Below are 20,932 nucleotides of genomic sequence, written 5' to 3'. Positions count from 1 at the left end.
ATAGCCCTTTATCCTTTGGTTTTCTATACAAGGCATTAGGCTTATAATTGGGTCTCCTGGTTGATGCTTTCCAAAGCTCTCTGTATAAGGGGAAGCAAGAAATCTTCATTGCTGCTTGTTTGCTGCAAGATTGTCAGAACCTCTAGGGTAACCCAGTGGGCCTGACACAGACAGATGGATATAGATGTATAGGTAATCTTCCACCATCTTGACAACTTTGAGCTCAGGGCTAATTTGCAGTTGCATGATCCATCAGTGAGACAAACTAAATTTTTGTAGCATATGAGGGCACTGAAATAGCTACAAGCAGTAGTGTTCCAACTAACATTTTTTTTTTCTAGACAACGGACCTGCTCACCCAAGCCATGACAGAACTGTCCCAGACCTTAACAACAGATTACCGCACACCACAAGGGGACTACCAGAGAATCCAGTATATTCCTGTGTCACAGTCCACATCTGGTCTTCAGCAACCTCAGCACATACAGCTTCAAGTGGTACAAGTGGCTCCGGTACTGTACTGCATTTATTTCTCTTTGCCTTCATGATGCCATATGGCCACTAGCCAATATGGCAGCTGGGGTCAACAGAAGCACCCACTTCTCAGAGCTGGAGTTGGACCCTTCGCATTGTGCTTCTGCAGTATAAGTTCTGAGTCTAAGGCAGTTGTAAAACTTCCCCCCTCCAATCTATCAGTGACTCTGACCTAGCCAGGTAAGAGATTTCTGTTGCTAGAAAACTGAAGATTTTAGGCTCCAGCATGGACTGTCATCCTGTGCATTTCAGGTCAGTCCTAGTGTGAATTCTTTCTGAGCCTCTTCTGAAACCTGATCCTTGAGCACCTACAGGTTGACTGCTTGGTGAGGAGCCACTTGATAAGTCCCTACTTGTGCATCACATGGCTTGTATCAGCAGGAGGTTGTGAAGAATGATTTAGAATTTTGAATATCTGTCAGTGCTGATACTTAGTTCCTTCTAGCAGATACTTAGGAGCTCATTCTTACTGATGAGGGAGCTCAAAGAAGGAATCCTCCCAGAACTATTGTTTCAGTTAACTAGGCTGAGGAAGTATACTCAAGGCACAAATGAACAAACTTGTTGCTTTGAAATAAGTTGGTCTCTGAAAATTTAAAACAAATACCAGTGCAGGAAATTGGAAGTTGCCCCCATCATTGACTGTTGTTTATCTTGTTTCTTACAGGGGGGTTCTTAATTTTAGGCTTTGGAGGAATCTATGAATCTCTGAAGTTACCTGTAAATATGATGTGTATATACATTATTCTGGAAAAAGGGTCTGTACTTTAGCCAGATTTTCAAAGATGTCTGATACATAAAAGGTTAGAAAGCACAGTTCTAGTGGGCTAATGACAACCTAAAAACAAATTCTCTTCTTTGATCTCTTTTAACTAATAAAGGGTAGGTCACTAAATATATCTGAAATTTAAGGGAAAAGGATTTTTGGTTCCTGAGAGCTTTCATTCAGCTTGTGACTAGGGGCTGTATTCCCTCTACTTTCTTCTCTTCCAGAATTAAACAGCATTAGTGTCTTATGCTTTATAAGCATAATTCTAAAAACTGATTTTCCTCTACTGTTTATCAGCTTGGCTTAGGCATGGGTTCTCTGGGAGAGAAGCACTAGATCAGAAAATCCACCTGTTCTTCTGTTGGGATATTGTTTTAACTAAACTTTGTCTCTGAAAGGATTTCCCTTTACCTTAATCAATGTGTGCTTGGCTTCTGCCTACTCCAGGCCACTTCCCCCCATCAGTCTCAGCAGTCCACGGTGGATGTCGGCCAGCTCCACGACCCTCAGACCTACACCCAGCACGCCATCCAGGTGCAGCACATCCAGGTCACTGAGCCCACTGCCTCCGCCCCGGCTTCCCAGGTGCGTCTCAGAGACATTCACAGCAGTTCATGGGACCTTAGGGACCCCGAGGAGTTAATAAGAGTGAAGAGATATAATCTTATGTTTAGCCCTAGTCTCCCTGACTGTTGAAATGATACCATTATTTTTGGACCTTAATTAAAGAGTCTTACCTGTGCCTCCAATTTTTGTATTGGTATTGTGGTCACACCTGCATGAGCTTCCCCTGTCCAGGTGGAGCCCTGTGATCTGATATCCTAGCGATAACCTTAGCCTTTGCTTCCTCTTTTGAAGGGTTATATGGTAGTATGCAATTGCTAAGCTATGTCTATAATTTTGCAAGTGACTTTATGAGATACTATTGTGTTTGTGTGATAGAGTCTATTTTTGAGATAGAATAGCTCCATTCATCCAAAAAATATGTATTAAATTCTTACATTGCATGAAACTTTTCAATGTCCTACCCTGAAGGAGCTTAGAGTCTAGTAGGGTGATAACACATGCGTACAGGTAAATAGGTTAGGAAATGAAGGCATCTGAACCATAAAGGACACATGTAGGCCCACCCCTGATATTCACAGGTTCTAGGACAAGAGCATAAATGAAGTCCTACATGCCTTATGTCTGAGTAGTTAAAGTTTTCAAGTCAAGTTAACAAACCATTAAATAAAATATGGTTTGTCTTCCTACTTGACACATATACTTTTGTAATGACAACATTGAAAAATACATGTAAAGTAACAATTGATACTAAATAATATGGATATTGCCAATTCAAAATTAATTGCATTTTTTTGCCAAACTCAAGGGTGGCACTGGCAGCTGCCAGGCCGGGGTGAAGCGGGAGAAAGGATTGCTCCCACCTGTGCTGGCTCCAGGCCCCATTCAGTTGCTGTGGAAATCCACAGGTTAACGTGCATTTTTTTCCACCTTCCTATTTCTTGTGGGGCTTTGGGGTGGGGGGCTCTGTTGCCTGCCTCCTGATTGGCCCTCCCCTCCTAGCCAGAGGGTTCCCATTACTTCCCCCATTCTGAGATGGGCAGCCTCTATCTAAGAGGGGCCCAGAGTTTCCCACCCCCACCTGCATCACACTTTTAAGTTTCTCAAAGGAGCCAGAGCCTGGAGGGCTAGGAGGGACCCCTCCAAGTTCCTCGTTGGAAGTAGTGGCACAGGGACAACCTTCCCCAAGACTGCTGTCCTTTCCTTCTTACCCAGGCTCCATCGCAGGGCCTTGTGTTTAACCACGTGGACATCTGGACCCCCATGTCTTAGTTTCTTCCACCCTTGCAAATAGTGCTCCCATTTGGCCATCCCTCTGTCCCAGGTGCCTAAATACCGTTAGAGGAGCTCACATCCAGAAGACCAGACCCTGTGGAGGACAGACCCAGGGAAGAGACTTGGGCAGGTTCTGGAAGTGGGTGTAGGGCCTTTTCCACAGGAGGTGGGAGGGCTCTGGGCCCCAAAGTGTGGCTAAAAGGGGTGCACAATGGGTCCCTGTGGCCTTATGTGAGGAGGAGCACAGCTGGTTAAGGATGACCAAGATCCCTGTAGGGGTTCCTCTTGCCTGGGTCTAAGCAGAATGTGTCCATAGAGGTAAGTATGGGAGTTTTAAAGAGGGAAGGATTATATTTACAGGGGATCAGGGATATTTTTGTAGAAGAAGTGGTGTCTGAATTAAGTCTTGAAGGAGGGGTGTGATTTTGACAAGGTAGTTGGGGAAGGCGTTATGAGTAAAGACACAGAGGTGGGAAATTGTGGTATATTTATAGAAAACTGTTTATAGGAAATGATATTTGGAAAAAAAGTTGGGAAGGTAGTTTGAACAGGAGTATGGAGGGTGTGAATGGCAGCCGATGGTGTAGACAGGAGTAAGCCTCTCCGCTGGATGTTGGCATGTACACCTGTTTTTATCCATTGTGCTTCCAAGGGATGACTCTGTTTGTGTTACAGATTAGCCTTGCGACATAGGCAAGTTATTCAGCCTCTCAATTTTTCTTGACCTTATGTAATGAACATAATTGTACTTTTGTTAATTTATCTTTCTAGCAAGCTATTGAAATTAGTGTTTGAATACTCTTGTACTTAATCCTTTGAACACTAACTAGGATTTCATAGTTATGATCGCTGTTCATGAATTCTATTCTTATTTAAAATATTATTATTTTAGCAGTGATGCTTTAGTATTATAATTCATGTTAGCCTGATTAATCTTCTGCAGTTATTCATGAGTCTGAACATACTGGAAATCCATAATTTTCTACCCTTGCTTTCCCTCTCTCTCCAGGTATCTGGGCAGCCACTGAGTCCCTCCTCCCAGCAGTCTCCGCAGGGGCTCAGCCCCTCGCACATACAGGGCAGCACCTCTGCTCAGGGCCAGGCTCTCCAGCAGCAGTCCCAGGGTTCCTCTGTCCAACACACGTACCTGCCCAACACCTGGAATTCCTTCCGTGGCTATTGTAAGCAAGAGCCGGGCATAATGTCATAGGGAGTCTGCAGCCATGGGCCATAATTTCATCAGCTGTGTAATAGGTTTTCTGGATTAAAGGATGATTAGCCATTTTCTACACTCTGAAGTGCATGTTCTCGAATGAGTTTCATGACAAAATTCAAGGCAGCATTGTGATCTGAGAGCCACCTGTTTCAGAGACACCAGGAGTACTGCTGGAAGAAGTAGGCAGGTGTTTTAAATGGTAAAATAGATGAATGTAGGATATGTGGATGGTAATGATTCATCTCTTCCACCAATATTGATTGAATACCTATATATCAGTCACTGGGCTAGATTCTGGGTATACAAAGGATGGCACTGACATTCAAATCAGTAACACCACATGAAAGTAATGTTAGCTAGCTTTCATGAAGATCTGACTGGGCCAGGAATGATTCTAAACCAGATGTATGTCACATTCAGGATTCACAGCAACCTATGAGATAAGTACAACTGTTATTTGCATTTTACAGACAAGACAGTTTAGAGACAGAGTATCTGGCCCCGGAAACACAGCGAGTAAATGGAGGATTGGAACCTAGGCAATCTGGCTCCAGAGCTTACACTCAGAACCACCCCCTCTACTGCCTCTCCTAGTAAGATAGTCTTTGGCTCAAAGAGATTATTATCTAGTAGAGAGAGATATATGAGTAGTTTCTTTCAAACCCTGAGGTTAGTGCTATATGAGCATTTAAAAGGCTGGTGGCCAGAGGCCAGAGCAGGTAACAGTTTTGGTGGGGGTAACAGGCTTGGGTGTGAGCTGGAAGGTATGAGACTTTATGACTGAAGAGGTGGAAGGAACAGGAATGGAGGGAGCAGACAGACCTCCCCAGCAGGAACTAGGAGCAGTGGGGCTGAGACGTTCAGAAGGCCAGTGCTGATCTTTTTTCTACTACTGATTTCTTTTTTTGAGTCTGGCTCTGTTGTGATGATCTTTGTATTATGTAGATTTGGTATGGAATTAGGCTCAAATTATACCATTTTGTTACGTTTACAGTCTAGTCTCTTAAATATTGGTGGTCACAACGTGGGCCATGTTGAGTTGCTCGTCAGGGAAATACTCCTACTCATGGTAAATACCAGTAGAATCCTGGTAAATAGACTGACATTTTTACTAAGTTTAATTCCCGTGGGTTGATGTGGACAGCCATGGCAGTAATAGTATGAGCTAGCATTCTAACCTGAATAGAAGATTCTAGAATTAAAATGTTTTATTAGGGAAAGGTTTTAAACATACAAAAATAGAATAGTATAATGAACACCGTTGTACGCATTATCCAGCTTCAACAGTTATCAACTCATGGCCAGTCTTGTCTCATCTGTTCCCCCGCACCCCCATCATTCTCTCCCAGTCCTCCAACTATAAGACAATCAATGTTACTTCATCCATAAATATTTTAGTATGTATCTCTAAAACCAAAGGAATATATTTTGTTAAAAATACTACTCCAGTACTATTATCACACCTAAAAAAATGGCAGTAATTTTTATTAAGGTATCATTGATATACAATCTTATGTAGGTTTCACATGAGCAGTGCTGTGGCTACTATATTCACCCATATTATCAAGTCCCCCCCAACACCCCATTGCAGTCACTGTCCATCAGAGTAGTAAGATGCTATAGAGTCACTGCTTGTCTTCTTTGTGCTATACTGCTTTCCCTGTGACCCCCCTACATTATGTGTGTTAATCATAATGCCCTTAATTCCCTTTTCCCTTTTTCCTCCCTCCCTCCCCACACTCCCTCTTCAGAACCCCTTCCCTTTGGTAACTGCTAGTCTCTTCTTGGGAGTCTGTGAGCCTGCTGCTGTTTTGTTCCTTCAGTTTTGCTTTGTTGTTATACTTTGCAAATGAATCAAATAAAAATGGCAGTAATTTTTTAATGCCATCAAATATCTGATCAGTGGTCATATTCTGATTGTCTCATAAATGTTTTTTTAATAGTTGATTTATTCAATTCGGCTCCAAATAAGGGTCATATATTGCAATTGGTTATGTTTTTTGAGTTCTTTTTAATATATGTGTCCTCTCTCCCTTCTATTTTTTATTTTATTTTATTATTTATTGAAGTACATACAACAAAATGCACAAATCTCAGTGTATAGCTGGATGAATTTTGACATGAGACACACTCATATAACCATCACCCAGATCTCTCTTTTATGTTGAAATTTATGTGTTGAAGAAACTGGGTCATTTGTCCTATAGAATTTCCTACATTCTGGATTTTGCTATTGGCATCTCTATATTATCATTTAAGATGCTTTCTTCTGTCCCTTTGATTTCCTAGGAATTGGGAATTAGATCTAGAGGCCTGATCAGGTTTAGGTTCAGTTTTTTCCCCTAAGGAACTTCATACCTGGGGTGTGTACTCCCATCAAGAGGCACATGATATTTGGTTGTATCTCTTTTTCCTTTGCTCCACTATTTCCCTGGGGATTGCAAAGTTGTTACATTCTGATTCTATCATTCCTTGTTCACTTATTAACTAGAAAACTGCTGCAAAGGAAAGAAACTTACCTGAACTACCAGGTCACTCTGAGGTACAATATGTATAGCAATGGTAGGGTAAATGCTTTAAATACCTGGCTCATCTCCTTCAGTTGCCAGTTTTAAAAATGAGTTGTTTCCTAGTATTAGTCAAGGTGACTAGTGCTGGTTATGTGTGTGTCTTAGTATTGTTATTATGTACTCTTGAATTTCTGCACATTTTATGTGCTTCAAACTATTGCAGTGTTATCTGTATTGATGCTGAGATGATCCTGTCTTTGGCTCATAGGAGCATCTTCAAATTGGCTCCTGCATCTTTTCCACAAGACCCTGTTGTCTTAGCATCTTGCATTCTAATAGGACACCATCTTCTAGGCTCATCCTGTGTTTTCTGTCCCTGGTCTAGAATCAGGCATTTTCCAAAGAAGCTTTGGTTCCTTTTAGTAGAAAATATTATTTAGAAAATATCAACTGGGTGCTAGGGTGATCTTTGTCTTTAATTTGCTTTTATAACACTGATGGTGAAATAAAATTCAAGTTAGATTAAGTTGTGGTTACTAGTAATGGTGGATACACTGTGCCACTAATTTAAATCTTAATGTAAAAGATAAAAATACTGAACTAACAGGTAAATCTTTCTAACCTATTTCAAGATTTAAAAATTGTTGAATATTTGTCTTTATGGATATTCAGAAGCCACATTTGAAGCAGATGAAATCTTGTTTCCAGTACTTGGTAACTCTACTGACCTCATACAGTCTTATCAGAGATGCTTTCACCACCATCTCATTCTGATGAGACTCATAGCAAGCAAATCCATGGAAAATGTCTCAGTGGGGAATGTGGTCACTGGTTAGGTATTTGTTTCTAACACTTTTATTAAAATCTGAGACCACTGAACTATGGATGTCTCCTGTGTTTCAGCATCTGAGATTCAAATGATGACGCTTCCCCCAGGTCAGTTCGTGATTACAGACAGTGTTGTGGCGGCACCTGTCACCACCGGCCAAGTGAAGGCGGTTGCTCCGGTAAGCCATGCTGCCCATCACATGCACCACTCTCCCCTTCCCCTCTCTTCTACTCCCCAGCTTTCCATATCTGAGTTAGAAGTACTTCCCTTGTATTTCCGTAACACTTTGTGGTGTTACATTATAATCCTTATCACAGTTTAAATATTAATTTACTGTCAATCCCTTCCCAGTAAATGATGAATTCCTTGAAAGCTGAGTCTTGGTCTTTATCTCTGTATCCTCAATGCCTTGTATAGGAAGCTGGGCTGTAGCAAATGCATAATAATACCTATTCTATTAGTCACTATAATGAACCTCCTAGATCCACATGCATATAGATTCATAATTGATCACCTTTTTATGTGCTTCTTAGAAAGAAAATGAGTTTTCATGACAACTGGTCTTCAACTGAGTATAGTTTATATAATATTATGAATCTATTCATAATATAGTGAATCTATTATGGAGCTCTTCTAAACTATTTTAAACAACTCATCCACCCCAGGGTGAAAAACATTGCCATAAATCATCTTGTTATATTTAGGTTAGGCAGGTCAATGTTGATTGTATATGTACTACTCTGATTTTATCTTCACTAGTCTGTTCTGGCTTGTCTCTATGTTATGTTATGTAGAAGACAGAGTAAGTAAATTTAAATTAAGAAAAATACTCTGAAGTGGCTAGGGATATTGATATTGGGATGTTCGTATGGGAAAACTGTTTCCCAAAAGGCCTCAAAGAGTAGCAGGGTAATCTAGTGGCCTAAAAAACCTGATTTCTTTTCTTAAAGCATTCTGAGAGCTCACCCATTTCTTAGCATGCAAACTCCCATTAACTAGACTTAAGAGAGATATCTAAATCCAGAGTAACTCTATTGTCAGTGAAAACAATAACTAATGTAAAATGGAATAGTCTTGTTGGCATGATCAGTGAAATTTTGCTTCCTGTGGGACCTATTAACTGTACTTTTTTTGGGCCAGTGACTCATTTGGGGACCTGATTATAGCCAAGGATATTGCCTCCCCCTCCCACAATATATACACACACAAATATAATGTACATTGATTCTTTGAAGCACATTTATGGACCACCTAGAAGTCCATAGACACTAGGTTGGGAACCAGCCCCTTCCAGGTAGAGCACCACCAACATGGGAAACCAAACCATAATCACAGTTGCTTATGAGTGGACACTCAGAACATAAAGCCCTAGATAATCAAATGGGTATTTGGCCATGACTTTTCTCTGGACATGGCTTGGAAAGGCTACTGCTTGAGTTTTCCTCTGTGATATTTTTTTTTCTTAGCCTATGTAATGGACCAATCTCCATTCAGATGGACATGTTCATTATTTAAAAATGTTAACATACAAAAATAGCTAGTTGCAGTTCTATGAAGTTTCTATGAAGTTAAAATGAGGAAAGATAAAGACAATGTATGTTTTCATAGTTAAATTTATTCATTATAAGGGATTTTATTCTAAGAATGTTCTTCCCATGCTTTTGAGTGTTGTCACTCAACTCATTTGACAGTAGCATTTTAAAAATGATTTTACTTTGGTAAAGTAAAATTTGGGAACATTTATTATTACTTTAAATTTTGCTGGTCTTTGAAATTCTGAAGTCTGGGAACCACTGCTCTTGACTCCCTGTCTTGGGGGCCATTCTTCCCCTTTAAGGAGACTTTAAATATCTCTTCTTTAATCCATTTTTTATTAATCTTAATAATGGACAGATAGCAATCTTATTTAATTTCTAAATTCTTAGGAGCAGTACAGCACATGTTTCCTTTGCCATGTAGGTTACCATCTGAATGCAAATTTCTGTACCTGAAGTTCTTCACTCTATCATTTGGTAAACAACTCAGGTCCTCCCTTGTATTACCTGTGTAGTCAGTCAATTACTGTGGCTGCACCGTCCTCTATAAAGGACTTAGGTAAAGCATCTCCCATTGGCACCTACTTTGATGTCCCCTTGTAACATTTCTTTTCATATTCCTTCTCCCTCTCTCCCTGCCACTTTAGGCCTTAGATTCCTAAAGATCCTTTTCTTCCTGCTTCAGGGTCACTATGTGTTATCAGAAAGTCAACCAGAATTGGAGGAAAAACAAGCTTCTGCCCTCTCTGGGGGAGTCCAGGTTCAGCCAACCACACCCAGTGACTTGGACCCCCAGACCACCAGCCAACAGCAGCCCACACAGTACATCATCACCACCACCACCAACGGGACCGGGAGCAGCGAGGTGCATATCACTAAACCTTAAAATCCATCTTTGAGCTAGAATCAAGCATCACAACATGTCCTTCCTCGTTCATAAGTCTGAAAGCCTCTGACACGAGGAACTCTTTTTTAAGATTTATCATTCACTCAAGAGTTTGGAAACCATGGTTTTGACACTCAGACATACACTGGGACTTATTTTATCAGTGTCGTCTTTACCAAATTGACTCTTCAAACCCTAGGAGTTTCTGCCACAGAATGGAGATCTTTCAGAGGAGTACAGATTTCAAGATGGAGAAACTTTGCTTAGCTCTTGAGTTGGTTTTTTAACACATTGATAAGCCTTACTTTTCCTTTGTGGAAATATTAAGTGGTGTATTGTGTTTGTACCAAAGGTGAAGAAAAGATGTGCCACGTCCATGGCCACTGGACTGCTTCATTCCAAGCCATGGCACCAAAGGAGCAGGAGCATTTTCTGGACATGTATTAGGTCAGAACTGCTTCATCTTGTGAGTTTGTGCTTTCAGTAATTTAATGAAGGAAGCCAACTGCGTATGAAAATAAAAATGATGGAAGAAAGGTTTGACAGTAATGCACTGAAGGAAAAACTGTCATTGAAATGTTTAATGCTGATTTAAAAAGAAAAACTTGCCTTTTTGGGAAAAACTGTTGCTAGGCTATGGTTATCAGTGGATGCTGGCCCTCAACAGATTAGGCTAGAACTTCACGTTCGGATAGATTTTACTTTATTACTCCACAGTGGTAGGCTCCATGTAAGAGAAAGGGTTGCTTGAGGTCAGCAAAACTTAAGTTCTTACATTAAAGTTTGCCTCCCATTTTCTGGTTGTGGTTGTATCAAGAAGGAGGTATTGGAGATATCGGTACCAAGAAAAATTACTGAAACAATTATATATCTATATCTATATATGGATATAGATATATAAAATGAAAAGCACTGAAACCTTGTCCTGCCTTGCAGGATCTGTCAAACATTCATCAGTAAAGGATGGGTTCCTTGCTCTTACCAGGTGTACATCTAGCTCTCACTCACAGCGTTCGGTGTATTTTAGTACTTATCATGCTGTCTTAAAATGAACATTCTTTAAGGTTGGATGGAAAGGTGGCCCTTCTGATTTCTTAACACTTTTAACTTTAAACATATTGCAATTCATGTGGACCTTTTGGTAAGATGTGCACCTTTACACTTAGCGGAAAAAATGTGGGGACCATTTATAATACATAGGGTAATTATAAGGGATCTAGAGGAAATCCAATCTTTATGAATATTACACTGTTAGTTGGGAGAGGGAAAAAAAATCTGCCTCAATGAGAGTTTTTCTTATATGTGTTCCTGTTTGGAGTCTTGTTAACTATGAGTTCAGTGGGGAAAAATATTTCCCTTTTTTTTTACTGTGCATTCCAATTTTATGCATAAGACACTGCAGAAGCCAGTCTGTATTAACAACCTTTTGTGACATACTGACACATTTTTAGAGTAATAATTGTGCAGAATTTATCACTCCAGAAGAGAAAGACCTAATTTCAACTGCAAATGAAGCGAACTGATTTATTTTATTTACATTTATGGGTAAAGACTTGTTCAATAAACTAATAAGTAGAGTAGCTTCTTTATGGTAAAAATACCTTTCTGAAAAGCAAGCAATTCTGTTGAAATAATTTTACTAATATGTAGATTTTGCACTTTATTTTTGAAACCTCATTCATTTAGCTGTTCCTGAAAATTTGTACACTAAGAGAACTTGTGAAAGTTACTTGGTAAATGTGTATAAACTGAAAGTGGACTCTATATCTTTGGTGAACGAAGAGGTAATGTCAACGGTTTCAATAGAACATACTGACTCTGAGTCACAAAATAGAGACTCTGTGTCCCAAAGTCGCCCAGTGTAATGCTTGTAAATATCCTAGTGTCCAGTCTAGAAAGACGAGCTAGGTGAAGAATAGTAGACTTTCCTAAAGGTCCACTTTAATTTTTATACCTTCAACTTGGCCCTGTTGGGTCCTTTTTAAGTTGAACTGGCAAGGTACCTCCCCTCTCCTCAGGAATAACTTGCTGATTAAAGTAGAAAACAATCACTGAATGGAATGTTCATTTTATGCCAGTTATTTCAAGTTTTAAAATGCACAGAAGAAAATATTGCGGAAGGACCTCTTTGTCTCTTTCCCATTAAAAGAAAAGTTTTTGTCCTTTTATGGAATAAGTAAAGACTATAAAACTAATTTGTATATTATCAGGCAAAGACTCAGGTGCCAGTCAAGCCAAAAAACAGTGCTTTGGGCATTCTGCACATTCATTTGAAGGTAACAGATTTTCAAGTTGGACTTGGATTAGAAGAGATGGCAGAGTATAAGTTATCTGAAGACCCAATTTGGAAAAAAATGTATGTAGCCAATGTTTATATCGCAGTACCTCTTAAAATACATTGGCACTGTAGACTTCAATCAGTGCAATGTGAAAATTTTGGAGGTTACATACAGTTTTTTATTGTTTGACTTGTGCTCACATAAATAAATATTACATCATGTAAAATTCCTGTTACTCTGGAAAAAAACTATTTTGATCTTCTTGAATTGTTTTCTGATTTGGAATTATCCTTTCAAAAAACTTTTAAGATGTCTAGGGCTAAAAAGCACTTCATGCAATGCTGAAGCCAACCCACAGGTTAAAAATGTTGACCCTATCTTGTTATTTAAATGTGAACATTTATTGTACATTCAGTGAGTTATAGTGTTAATAGTCTTGTGCTATTCAACAGGTGTAAAAATTAATAAATATTTTTTTTAAATAAACATCTTCCCGGTTTGTATGTGTGGAGTTACAAAAACTACTGAGATTTTTTTTTTTTTTTAATGTTACACTTGTAGTATTTTGACTCTGTGGTTTCACATGGTCTGGCCGGGAACCCAAGGTAAGGGAATTTCTGGGTGACAACTACGGAATGATGTTCCCCTGCCCTTTTACTCGGTGGTTTTCTAATTGAAAAACCTCAACGATCTGATCTAACGGGAACAAAGGGCAGGCGTGCAGCCAGCAGGGGAGCAGAGATTGGGTTTTATTTGGAAACGGCTATTTTACAAAGGAGGAACATCAGTTTCCATCCAGTGGAGGAAACTGAGGATGGTCTCTGCACGACCGATGGGAGAGGCTGTGGAGTAAGTAGTCTGAAACAGTTCTAAGTATGACCCAGTGAGTAAGAAGAAAGGGACCATGATTCTTAAGAGGACATCGAGTTAAGTTTAAAATGTATTCCTTCATTGTGTGTACTTCTTTCTGGATGTCGAGGATCAGGTGACGGGAGGGATAAATGGGGACACGCCGGGGGCACAGGCCTGCAAGTCCGCGACCTTCTCACTGAAACCCGAGAAACAGTTACCTCAATTGTTAAACGGTATTAATAGTGCACAGAGCATACAGCTGTAGTACAAAGATAGGGATAGACAGTGCTTAGCACAGTGCATGGACCAGGGTATGCTCTCGGCAAACGTTAGCTAATAAAATTTCATTCACTCACTCACGGGCTCTGGAGCCTCAATTCTCGGCCAGGTAAACACACCATCCGAGCCCTCCGGAAGTTCCTGACCCAGGTGAGCCTCACATGCTAACATCAAACCACGTCGGGAGGACCGGCGGTGCTGGTCAGCGCCGCTCCAGCCCCGCCCCCCGGCACCACCGGGCCCCGCCCCCGCGGAGCCCCGCCCCTTCCGCCGCCGGATTCTGCAGCGTGCACGCACGGAGGCGCCTGACGGGAGCGAGCCCGTCCAGGAGCGCGCGGGCCGAGAAGCGCAGCGGGTTGGAGACCAGCGCCTGCGGCTCAGGTGAGGGAGGGCCCGGGGCGGCGAAAGGGTTAAAGTGTTGCTGGGGAGCGGAGGGCGGGAGCGGCTGGGTCTCCTCAGGTCTTCGTCCCTGTGGGCCAGGGGCTGCGGAGCAGGCGTGTTGGCAGCCGGCAGGCCTGGGTGGGTGGGGGTTAGGGTTAGACACGGCGTGGGGGAGGGGCGGTGGGTGCAGAGGTGCAGTTTAGAGGGGCGGGACCCAGGTTTTAGGCTGGGGCGGGGTTGGCTAGGGAGGGGTTGGCTGCTGGGGCGAAGGATTTGGAGCGGGTGGTTGCTCCGGAAGGAGCCAAGGGTTTAACTTCTGAGTTGGGGAGGGTCCAGAAAGGAAGGTTAACCCCGGTGCAGAGGAAAGGCCGTTGGGAGAAGCCTTCCTAGTCTAGTAAAGAGGTTCAGGGCGCCACAAGTTTTAGAAATCCTTGCTTCCGGGGTTCCAGCCCTCTGGCAGCTGCCTGCATTTTTGAGATCCTGTTCAGAATAGTAGCAGGGCAAAGGTTACCACTCCAATAGATTAAATTTAGCTACACATCCACTGTAATTGAAGAAACTTGTGAGCAAGTTGTGAAACAGAGGGGATCTTCCTAAGAGTCAGATAGAACTCTGGCTTTGCAGCTATTACCCCGTTCTATATCAGTTCTGTTAAGAGAACTATTCTAAGCATCAGGTTGCTTGTACATTTTTTTTTTCTATTTTAAAGTTTGGTTCTCAGCATATGCATGTGCTTTCTCACCTGCTTCAGTTACTTAGGCACCTGCAATGTCCAGGATGTTGTAATTCACCATGTGGTAAAAGGTGGTTGGACGCAGTTGCTTGGGGACCACATAGGTGCTTCCTACACTGCTAGTTTCTCTTCAGTATTTTTACATAAATTGGAATATTTTCAAGACAACTTGAAATATTTTGTGGGAAGGTGCTTGTGTAGTATTACAGGTCTGTTCTTTATCATTTGAGAGGTTTGAAATGAGAAGGCATTACGTCGCTACATTATGTAACTATGTTAAGTCATGTAAATTGTCATTCATTTGGAGGTTATTCTTTGCAGGATTCCAGGATTAGAAATAAGGACCTTCATTTTTCAGGTAAGGAAATTGACACCTAGGGAGGTAAGATACGCCTAAAGTCACTGGGACTAAGCTAGAAGTTTGATGTTTTGATTTAAGTCTATTTTTTTCTCTCCATTTTACTGCGCTTGTTAGCCCATTTGGTAGGCCTAGGAGATAGTTAGTTTAGCAAGTGTTTGTAGAATGATGGAGTTCAAATTTCTCATAGTCCTGTTAGCTTTGTTCAGTTCTGTGGCCTCAACTTTACACTTGATTCCAGCCATCAGCCTTATGAGGTGCTCTCAAAATGGTTTTAATGTGTACTTTTCTAAAGGTGACCAGCAGCTTTTAGTTATTACAGGAAGGAGAAAAATATCATTACATTTCCATGGTTATAAATACCAGATGGACCAACTAAAGGCAGATTGGTCCCTTAGTTTGTTGGCCATCATTTTCAGGTGCTTGGAACATCTGGAGTTTATGTGAACTAATAAAGTCATATTAAGATGTTCCCTTTTCAGGATTTAAATTGAGATTTTATACAGGAAGTATTATGTATAATGTTAATATGGATTTGCAGTCAGGCAGACCTGAGTTTCAGCCCTACCTTTGGGGTTGGGAAGGTTACTTGTCTGCTTTGATTCTCAGTTTTAATATCTGTGGAATAGATATACTAACCCTGTCTTACACAATTGTAAGAAGTAAGTGAGATATTTGAAGGGCCTTGCACTTAATAGGCCTTTCTTAAATGACTTACTGTTAATATCTGAGTTTTACTAGTCTCTGTGGAATTGCAGTGAATTTTTTTTGTGTGTGTGAAAGAACAACAAAGAATTGCTTAAAAAAAAGATCATCAAATTATTTTAGAGTATTGGTCTAAAAAGTCTAAAATCATGAACTCTGATCTGTTTATCATTTAATCTCTGAGTCTCATTTTGCTCATGTGTAAAATGAAGATATAAGAAAATTCTATAAATTTGGGAGTTACTATAGAAATATTCTGAGTAAAAAGAGACCTACTAGGTAAGATTTTGAAAATTCAGATGATAATGCAATGGTATACAAAGGGAGAAGTTAAGGTATAAGGGTAAGGTCTAAAGATTTGATACTGAATAGTTTCTGGGCCAGAATATTTTCTGAAGGGGTGTTAGTGTCAACCAGATCCCTGAGATTTCTGCCTTTCTATCTTGCGGTATAACTGCATATATTTGTCTAGATTTCCTGTGTAACATAAACAATGGATTCTTTGGACCATATGCTGACGGATCCGCTGGAACTGGGTCCATGTGGAGATGGCCATGGCACACGTATTATGGAGGACTGCCTCCTGGGGGTCACCAGGGTTAGTCTGCCTGAGGACCTTCTAGAGGATGTAAGTAGTTAACACTATCATCATCTTTTCCCCTCTGTCAGCTTCCCCATCTAGCACTGTCCTAAACCTGTTCTATACTTAGAAGTTTTCAGTCTTCTGTCCTTTCTTCACTTTCATTTTCTACATTCCAGCCAGAATGGTTTTTTTTTAAAAAATGTAAAGTCTATTTAGTATTCTGATTAAGGAAGAAAATATAAGCTAACATGTTAACATAATTTGATAATATGATATACGTCCTATTTTTAACAGGATAATTTTGAGCAGTTAAGTATATTTTAAGGGCAAAGTTTCATATATGTTTACACTGAAATAGTTACCCATGTTGTGAATCATGAAACAAAACCCAAACATATTATCTCTGTCCATAAGGTAATCTTCACTATTTTCATGTATCAGTTAATACTTGATAGGTAATCTTCACTATTTTCATGTATCAGTTATTCACATGTATCAGTTAATAATACATGCTCTGGGATAGGATATCAGTGTGCTTTTGAGCCCTTTCACAGACAGGCTGTGTAATCATTATTGTTCAGGTGGCTACTATTTATAACGTGGTGCTGTGCAAGGAAGGCACTGTGTGCAGTGGAACAGAGTTGACCTGTAGACAACATGGGTTTGAACTGCATAGGTCCAATTATATGTGGATTTATTTTAATAAACATACTGGAAAATTATTTGGAGATTTGTGACAATTTGAAAAACATTTTTTCTCCAGCTTACTTTTCTTAAGAATGAAGTATTATACATATAACATGCAAAATATGTGTTAATTGACCATTTATGTTATTGGTAAGGCTTCTGGTTTAACCCTAGGCTATTAGTAATTAAGTTTTTGAGGAGTCAAAAGTTACACGCATATTTTCAACTGTAGGAATTGGTGCCCCTAACTCCCACATTGTTCAAGGGTTAACTGTATTTGATTTTTTATCTTGTTTATTTTGTCATATTTCAGACATGTAGACAGGATAGAATATTACAGAGTAAACATTGACTTGTGCATCATCTAGTTTTAGGCGATAATTTCATTTAGCCACATTAGTTCAGATTTTTCTCTCATAAGATGTAAATCATTATAGATAAAGTCACCATTTTGCCTGTATCTTATTCCCTCTCCCACCTGAAGTAACAATACTAAAGCTGCCATAATACCTTTCCCATCTGTGTTGTCTTTAATTACTCTTTCAGATCTCTCTGTCATTCATTTAATCAGCAAACACTTACTTTAGTAAGTACCTGCTTATACCAGACACTGAGATACTACGAGTAAAGCAGTGTATAAAAGTAAGTTTGCAGGGGAAGATCTTGGACATTGAGCCTGAGGTGCTTTGGTACATGCATGCGGAGACACCTACTAGGTGGTTGGATTTCTGGGTTCTCTCCTGCCCCAGTCCTTGGGTGGCTCTCCATTGTCCTTAGGATAAAGTCACAGGTACTTAACATGTACACTGGTCCCTTGCTTCTCTTTTCTGCTGTCTGCTGCTTCCTTGTCCTTCTGTGCCCTGTGTTAACCAAACATTGTCTGAACTCTTTGTTTAATTAATAAAATAGTGAAGTTATTACATAGGAGAAGACTATATAAAACCACAGAGGTGAGGAAGTAGAAAGCTACCAATACCATTCAAGTCCCTGTGTACCCTTCCCTGTCTCATCTCTCCATTCTTCCTACAAGTAACTGCTGTATTTTCTTTTGTATTAATTGTTTTTTTTTAATGGTTTTGCTCTGTGGTTTTTTAACCCTCCTGCCTCAACATCTTTTTCTTTATCCCTTACTGTCGTAAATATGACTCAGCTCTGGTAAGCATTCTTGTAATTACTTGTTTCCCTGTCCAGACAATATGTACAGTAGTCTTAGTACTTAGCACACAGCAGATAGCCACTATGTAACTGTTAAGTTGAAAATGAACTCCATCCTGCTCTCCTCATTTTCAGTAAGTGACCTCAACTCCTCAAGTTCTCTCTGACACTCATTTTAACCTGAATTCAGATGTTCCTTGTGGCAGAAATGGTTTCCAAATGGGATTCTTTGTACTGAGAACGATTTCCTCTGGATTATTACTGTTGGGTGTAAGAAAGTGGTTTATGTAGTCTTTCCTAATCTCTGAGTTTTGAGAATTAAGTAAAGATCCATGTGATTTTCGTTTGTTTAAAAGACTTAAAAACTGGGATGGTACTGATGGTTGCTCAACAGTGTAGATGTACTTAATACCACTGAACTGTACATTTAAATATTTTATACTATGTATATATTTCCACTCACAGAAAAGCATAAGAACTTACTTTTCTCTTGTTTACTTTTTTCCTGATTCTCTTAGCCTGAGATATTCTTTGATGTAGTCAGCTTCTCAACATGGCAAGAAGTATTGAGTGACTCTCAACGCGAACACCTCCAGCAGTTTCTGCCTCGCTTTCCAGAAGACAGTACTGAGCAGCAAAACCAACTCATCCTAGCCTTGTTCAGAGGGGAGAACTTCCGCTTTGGAAACCCTCTGCACATTGCCCAGAAGCTTTTCCGAGGTATGTAGCTCAGCATTCTTTTTCTGAGAGTGTGGAGGGTGGGAACACATTCACTTAATGTGAATACTGCTTTGTTTTATTCTGTTTATTCTCACGCACAGATACCCAGCAGGGAGTGGTTTGGTGCAACACTTTGTTGCCCGGGCTCTCCTTTTCTTTGCTTAACAAAACATTTAGCTTATACAGGAAATACATAGACCATGAGTATATTGGTCAGTGATTTATTATAATATTAATTCAACTATGTACCCACCACCTAGATCAAGAAATGAAATATTACTAGCATCTTAGAGGCACTAGTCTTTAAAAATTTTTAGAAACACACTTACCATTTTATGGTAAGCTATATCACACAGATGTATGTGTGTGATTCAGGTACACACACTTTTTTTCTTCAGAAAGCATGATACTTTACCACTGAGAACTTTATCGTGTATGTATCTTTTAACATGGACCTTCTCCCATGTAATGATAGTCCTGTTAACACACCCAAGAAATGTTACATTGATCAAATAATATCGTAGTATAGCTCATACTCAAATTTCTCAGTTGCTCCCATAATGTTCTTTGTAGTAGCCATTTAGATATAGGATCCAGTCAAAGCTCATGCATCGTGTTTGGATCTCACGTCTCTTAGCTCCCTGATTCCAGGGCCCTCTGCCTTTTTTGGCCTTGTCTTTCAAAGTGTTGACATTTTTTAAGAGCTCAGGATGCTTGAATTGTAAAATGTCCTGTGTTCTGGGGAATTTTCTTTTCTCTCTTCTTGTTTCCTCATGATTGGATTTGGGTTAAACACTGTTGCCAAGAATCCTAGAAGGGAAGTGCTACTTCTCCCATCACCTCAGGAGGCACATGATGTCAGTTTTCCCATCATTAGTAGTGATGCATTTAATCGCTTGGTTAAGTGGCGTCTGCCAGACCCATGGATTGTCAAGTGTTCTTTTTCCCTTCGTAATTGAGAAGCAATCAGTAGGATGATATTTTGGGACCATGTAGTAATGTCATTACTCAGTAGTTCTGGCCTTGGTGGTGGTCCTTGCCTGAGTTACTGCACGGAGGTTGCCAGATGGTTTGGGGCTACAGTTTCCTCTCAATCCAATGGAGAGGAGCAGAGGCCTCTTCTCTCCCTCTTTCTGGGTAACTTTGCTTTGTTGGGAGGCTCTGAGAGGACAGGACATCTCAAGTTTTGTTAAACTGGACACTTGGCAGCTGGGAAAGACTAGAGGCACAGGCTGATCGCTGAAGACCTCTCGTTATCCTTAGGGCTTAAAATAAGCAGTCCTCCTTTGGTGGGTTGTTAGTTTAAAGAAGAATTCCTCTCCGTAGTTGGCAAAGGTTTATTTCACTAAAGCCAGGAGGCTCAGGTGAGTGTAAACCATCTCTTCTGATAGCGCCCGCTTGGTTTGAGGGGTTTGTCAGGGACCTTATGTGATGTTAGTACTGTCTGATGTGCTGGCATCTTTTGCCAATATGATATTCTGGTAAGGATACAAACAAGGAATGTCAAGGCAGGAATTTCTGCATATATCATGCTGACCAGTATGGTGTTTCATCTAGTTTTGTTGCAGACAGCTGCGTCACCATGGTTATTAAGGCTACCAGTCTTAACAGAGCTGTCATTGCTTTTTTGGTATTCTTTTACTTTTTGATTATCTTTCCTGATTCTGTTTCAAATAATCACATTTTCCTTAAATTCCAAATGGTTATCAAACTCCCTTGCCTCCTATTTCATAAAAGAAAGGATTGTCATAAACTCCCATGTCCCACTTCATCCCCCGTCCCAGCTCACTATTCATTTCCATTCTGGCCTACTTGATGAATCTCAGAGGAAGAAGGATTTTTTTCCTCTATTTAAGATTAACCTTTGCTCTTGATACTTTCATCTTTTTTCTCCTCTGGGATGTGTTTCCTCAGTGAACTGTGTTCTCCATCCTGGGTATTCAGTCCACCTGGGTGTACACTCTTCCTGGATGTTCACTCCACTTGCTCTTTTTCTGCCTAGAGATGTGTTCAGGGGGTCTCATACTAAAAATCCTGACCCATCTGTCCCTTTTGTTGGCCTCTGTTATTTTCCTTTGTCTT

The 20,932-nt window shown here is 40.3% G+C and overlaps 2 protein-coding genes across 9 annotated transcripts in view; both read left to right on the top strand.

Moving 5' to 3' along the window:
• Positions 1 to 12,883, top strand: part of PRDM10 (PR/SET domain 10) — a 104,634-nt gene extending 91,751 nt beyond the window's left edge. For 3 of the 4 annotated variants that reach the window (XM_057490317.1, XM_036930264.2, XM_057490318.1), the window contains 5 exons: positions 342 to 512; positions 1,751 to 1,888; positions 4,152 to 4,323; positions 7,772 to 7,875; positions 9,918 to 12,883. In XM_057490317.1, the coding sequence (XP_057346300.1) occupies positions 342 to 512; positions 1,751 to 1,888; positions 4,152 to 4,323; positions 7,772 to 7,875; positions 9,918 to 10,118 (786 nt within the window). In that variant the 3' untranslated portion in view covers positions 10,119 to 12,883. Of the gene's footprint in view, positions 1 to 341; positions 513 to 1,750; positions 1,889 to 4,151; positions 4,324 to 7,771; positions 7,876 to 9,879 lie in introns of all 4 variants that reach the window. The other variant, XM_057490319.1, reaches the window with a different exon arrangement.
• Positions 12,884 to 13,797: 914 nt separating this feature from the next.
• Positions 13,798 to 20,932, top strand: part of NFRKB (nuclear factor related to kappaB binding protein) — a 32,559-nt gene continuing 25,424 nt past the window's right edge. For 2 of the 5 annotated variants that reach the window (XM_036930116.2, XM_036930113.2), the window contains exons 1-4: positions 13,798 to 13,909; positions 14,964 to 15,000; positions 16,178 to 16,333; positions 18,649 to 18,850. In XM_036930116.2, coding sequence (XP_036786011.2) covers positions 16,199 to 16,333; positions 18,649 to 18,850 — 337 coding nt within the window. In that variant the 5' untranslated portion in view covers positions 13,798 to 13,909; positions 14,964 to 15,000; positions 16,178 to 16,198. Of the gene's footprint in view, positions 13,910 to 14,963; positions 15,001 to 16,154; positions 16,334 to 18,648; positions 18,851 to 20,932 lie in introns of all 5 variants that reach the window. The other 3 variants (XM_036930114.2, XM_057491077.1, XM_057491079.1) reach the window with 3 other exon arrangements.

The sequence above is a fragment of the Manis pentadactyla genome, chromosome 13, assembly GCF_030020395.1.
Source record: "Manis pentadactyla isolate mManPen7 chromosome 13, mManPen7.hap1, whole genome shotgun sequence".
Classification (NCBI taxonomy): domain Eukaryota; kingdom Metazoa; phylum Chordata; class Mammalia; order Pholidota; family Manidae; genus Manis; species Manis pentadactyla.
Note: the sequence above shows the minus strand (reverse complement) of the source record. Positions and strands in the feature narration are given on the sequence as shown.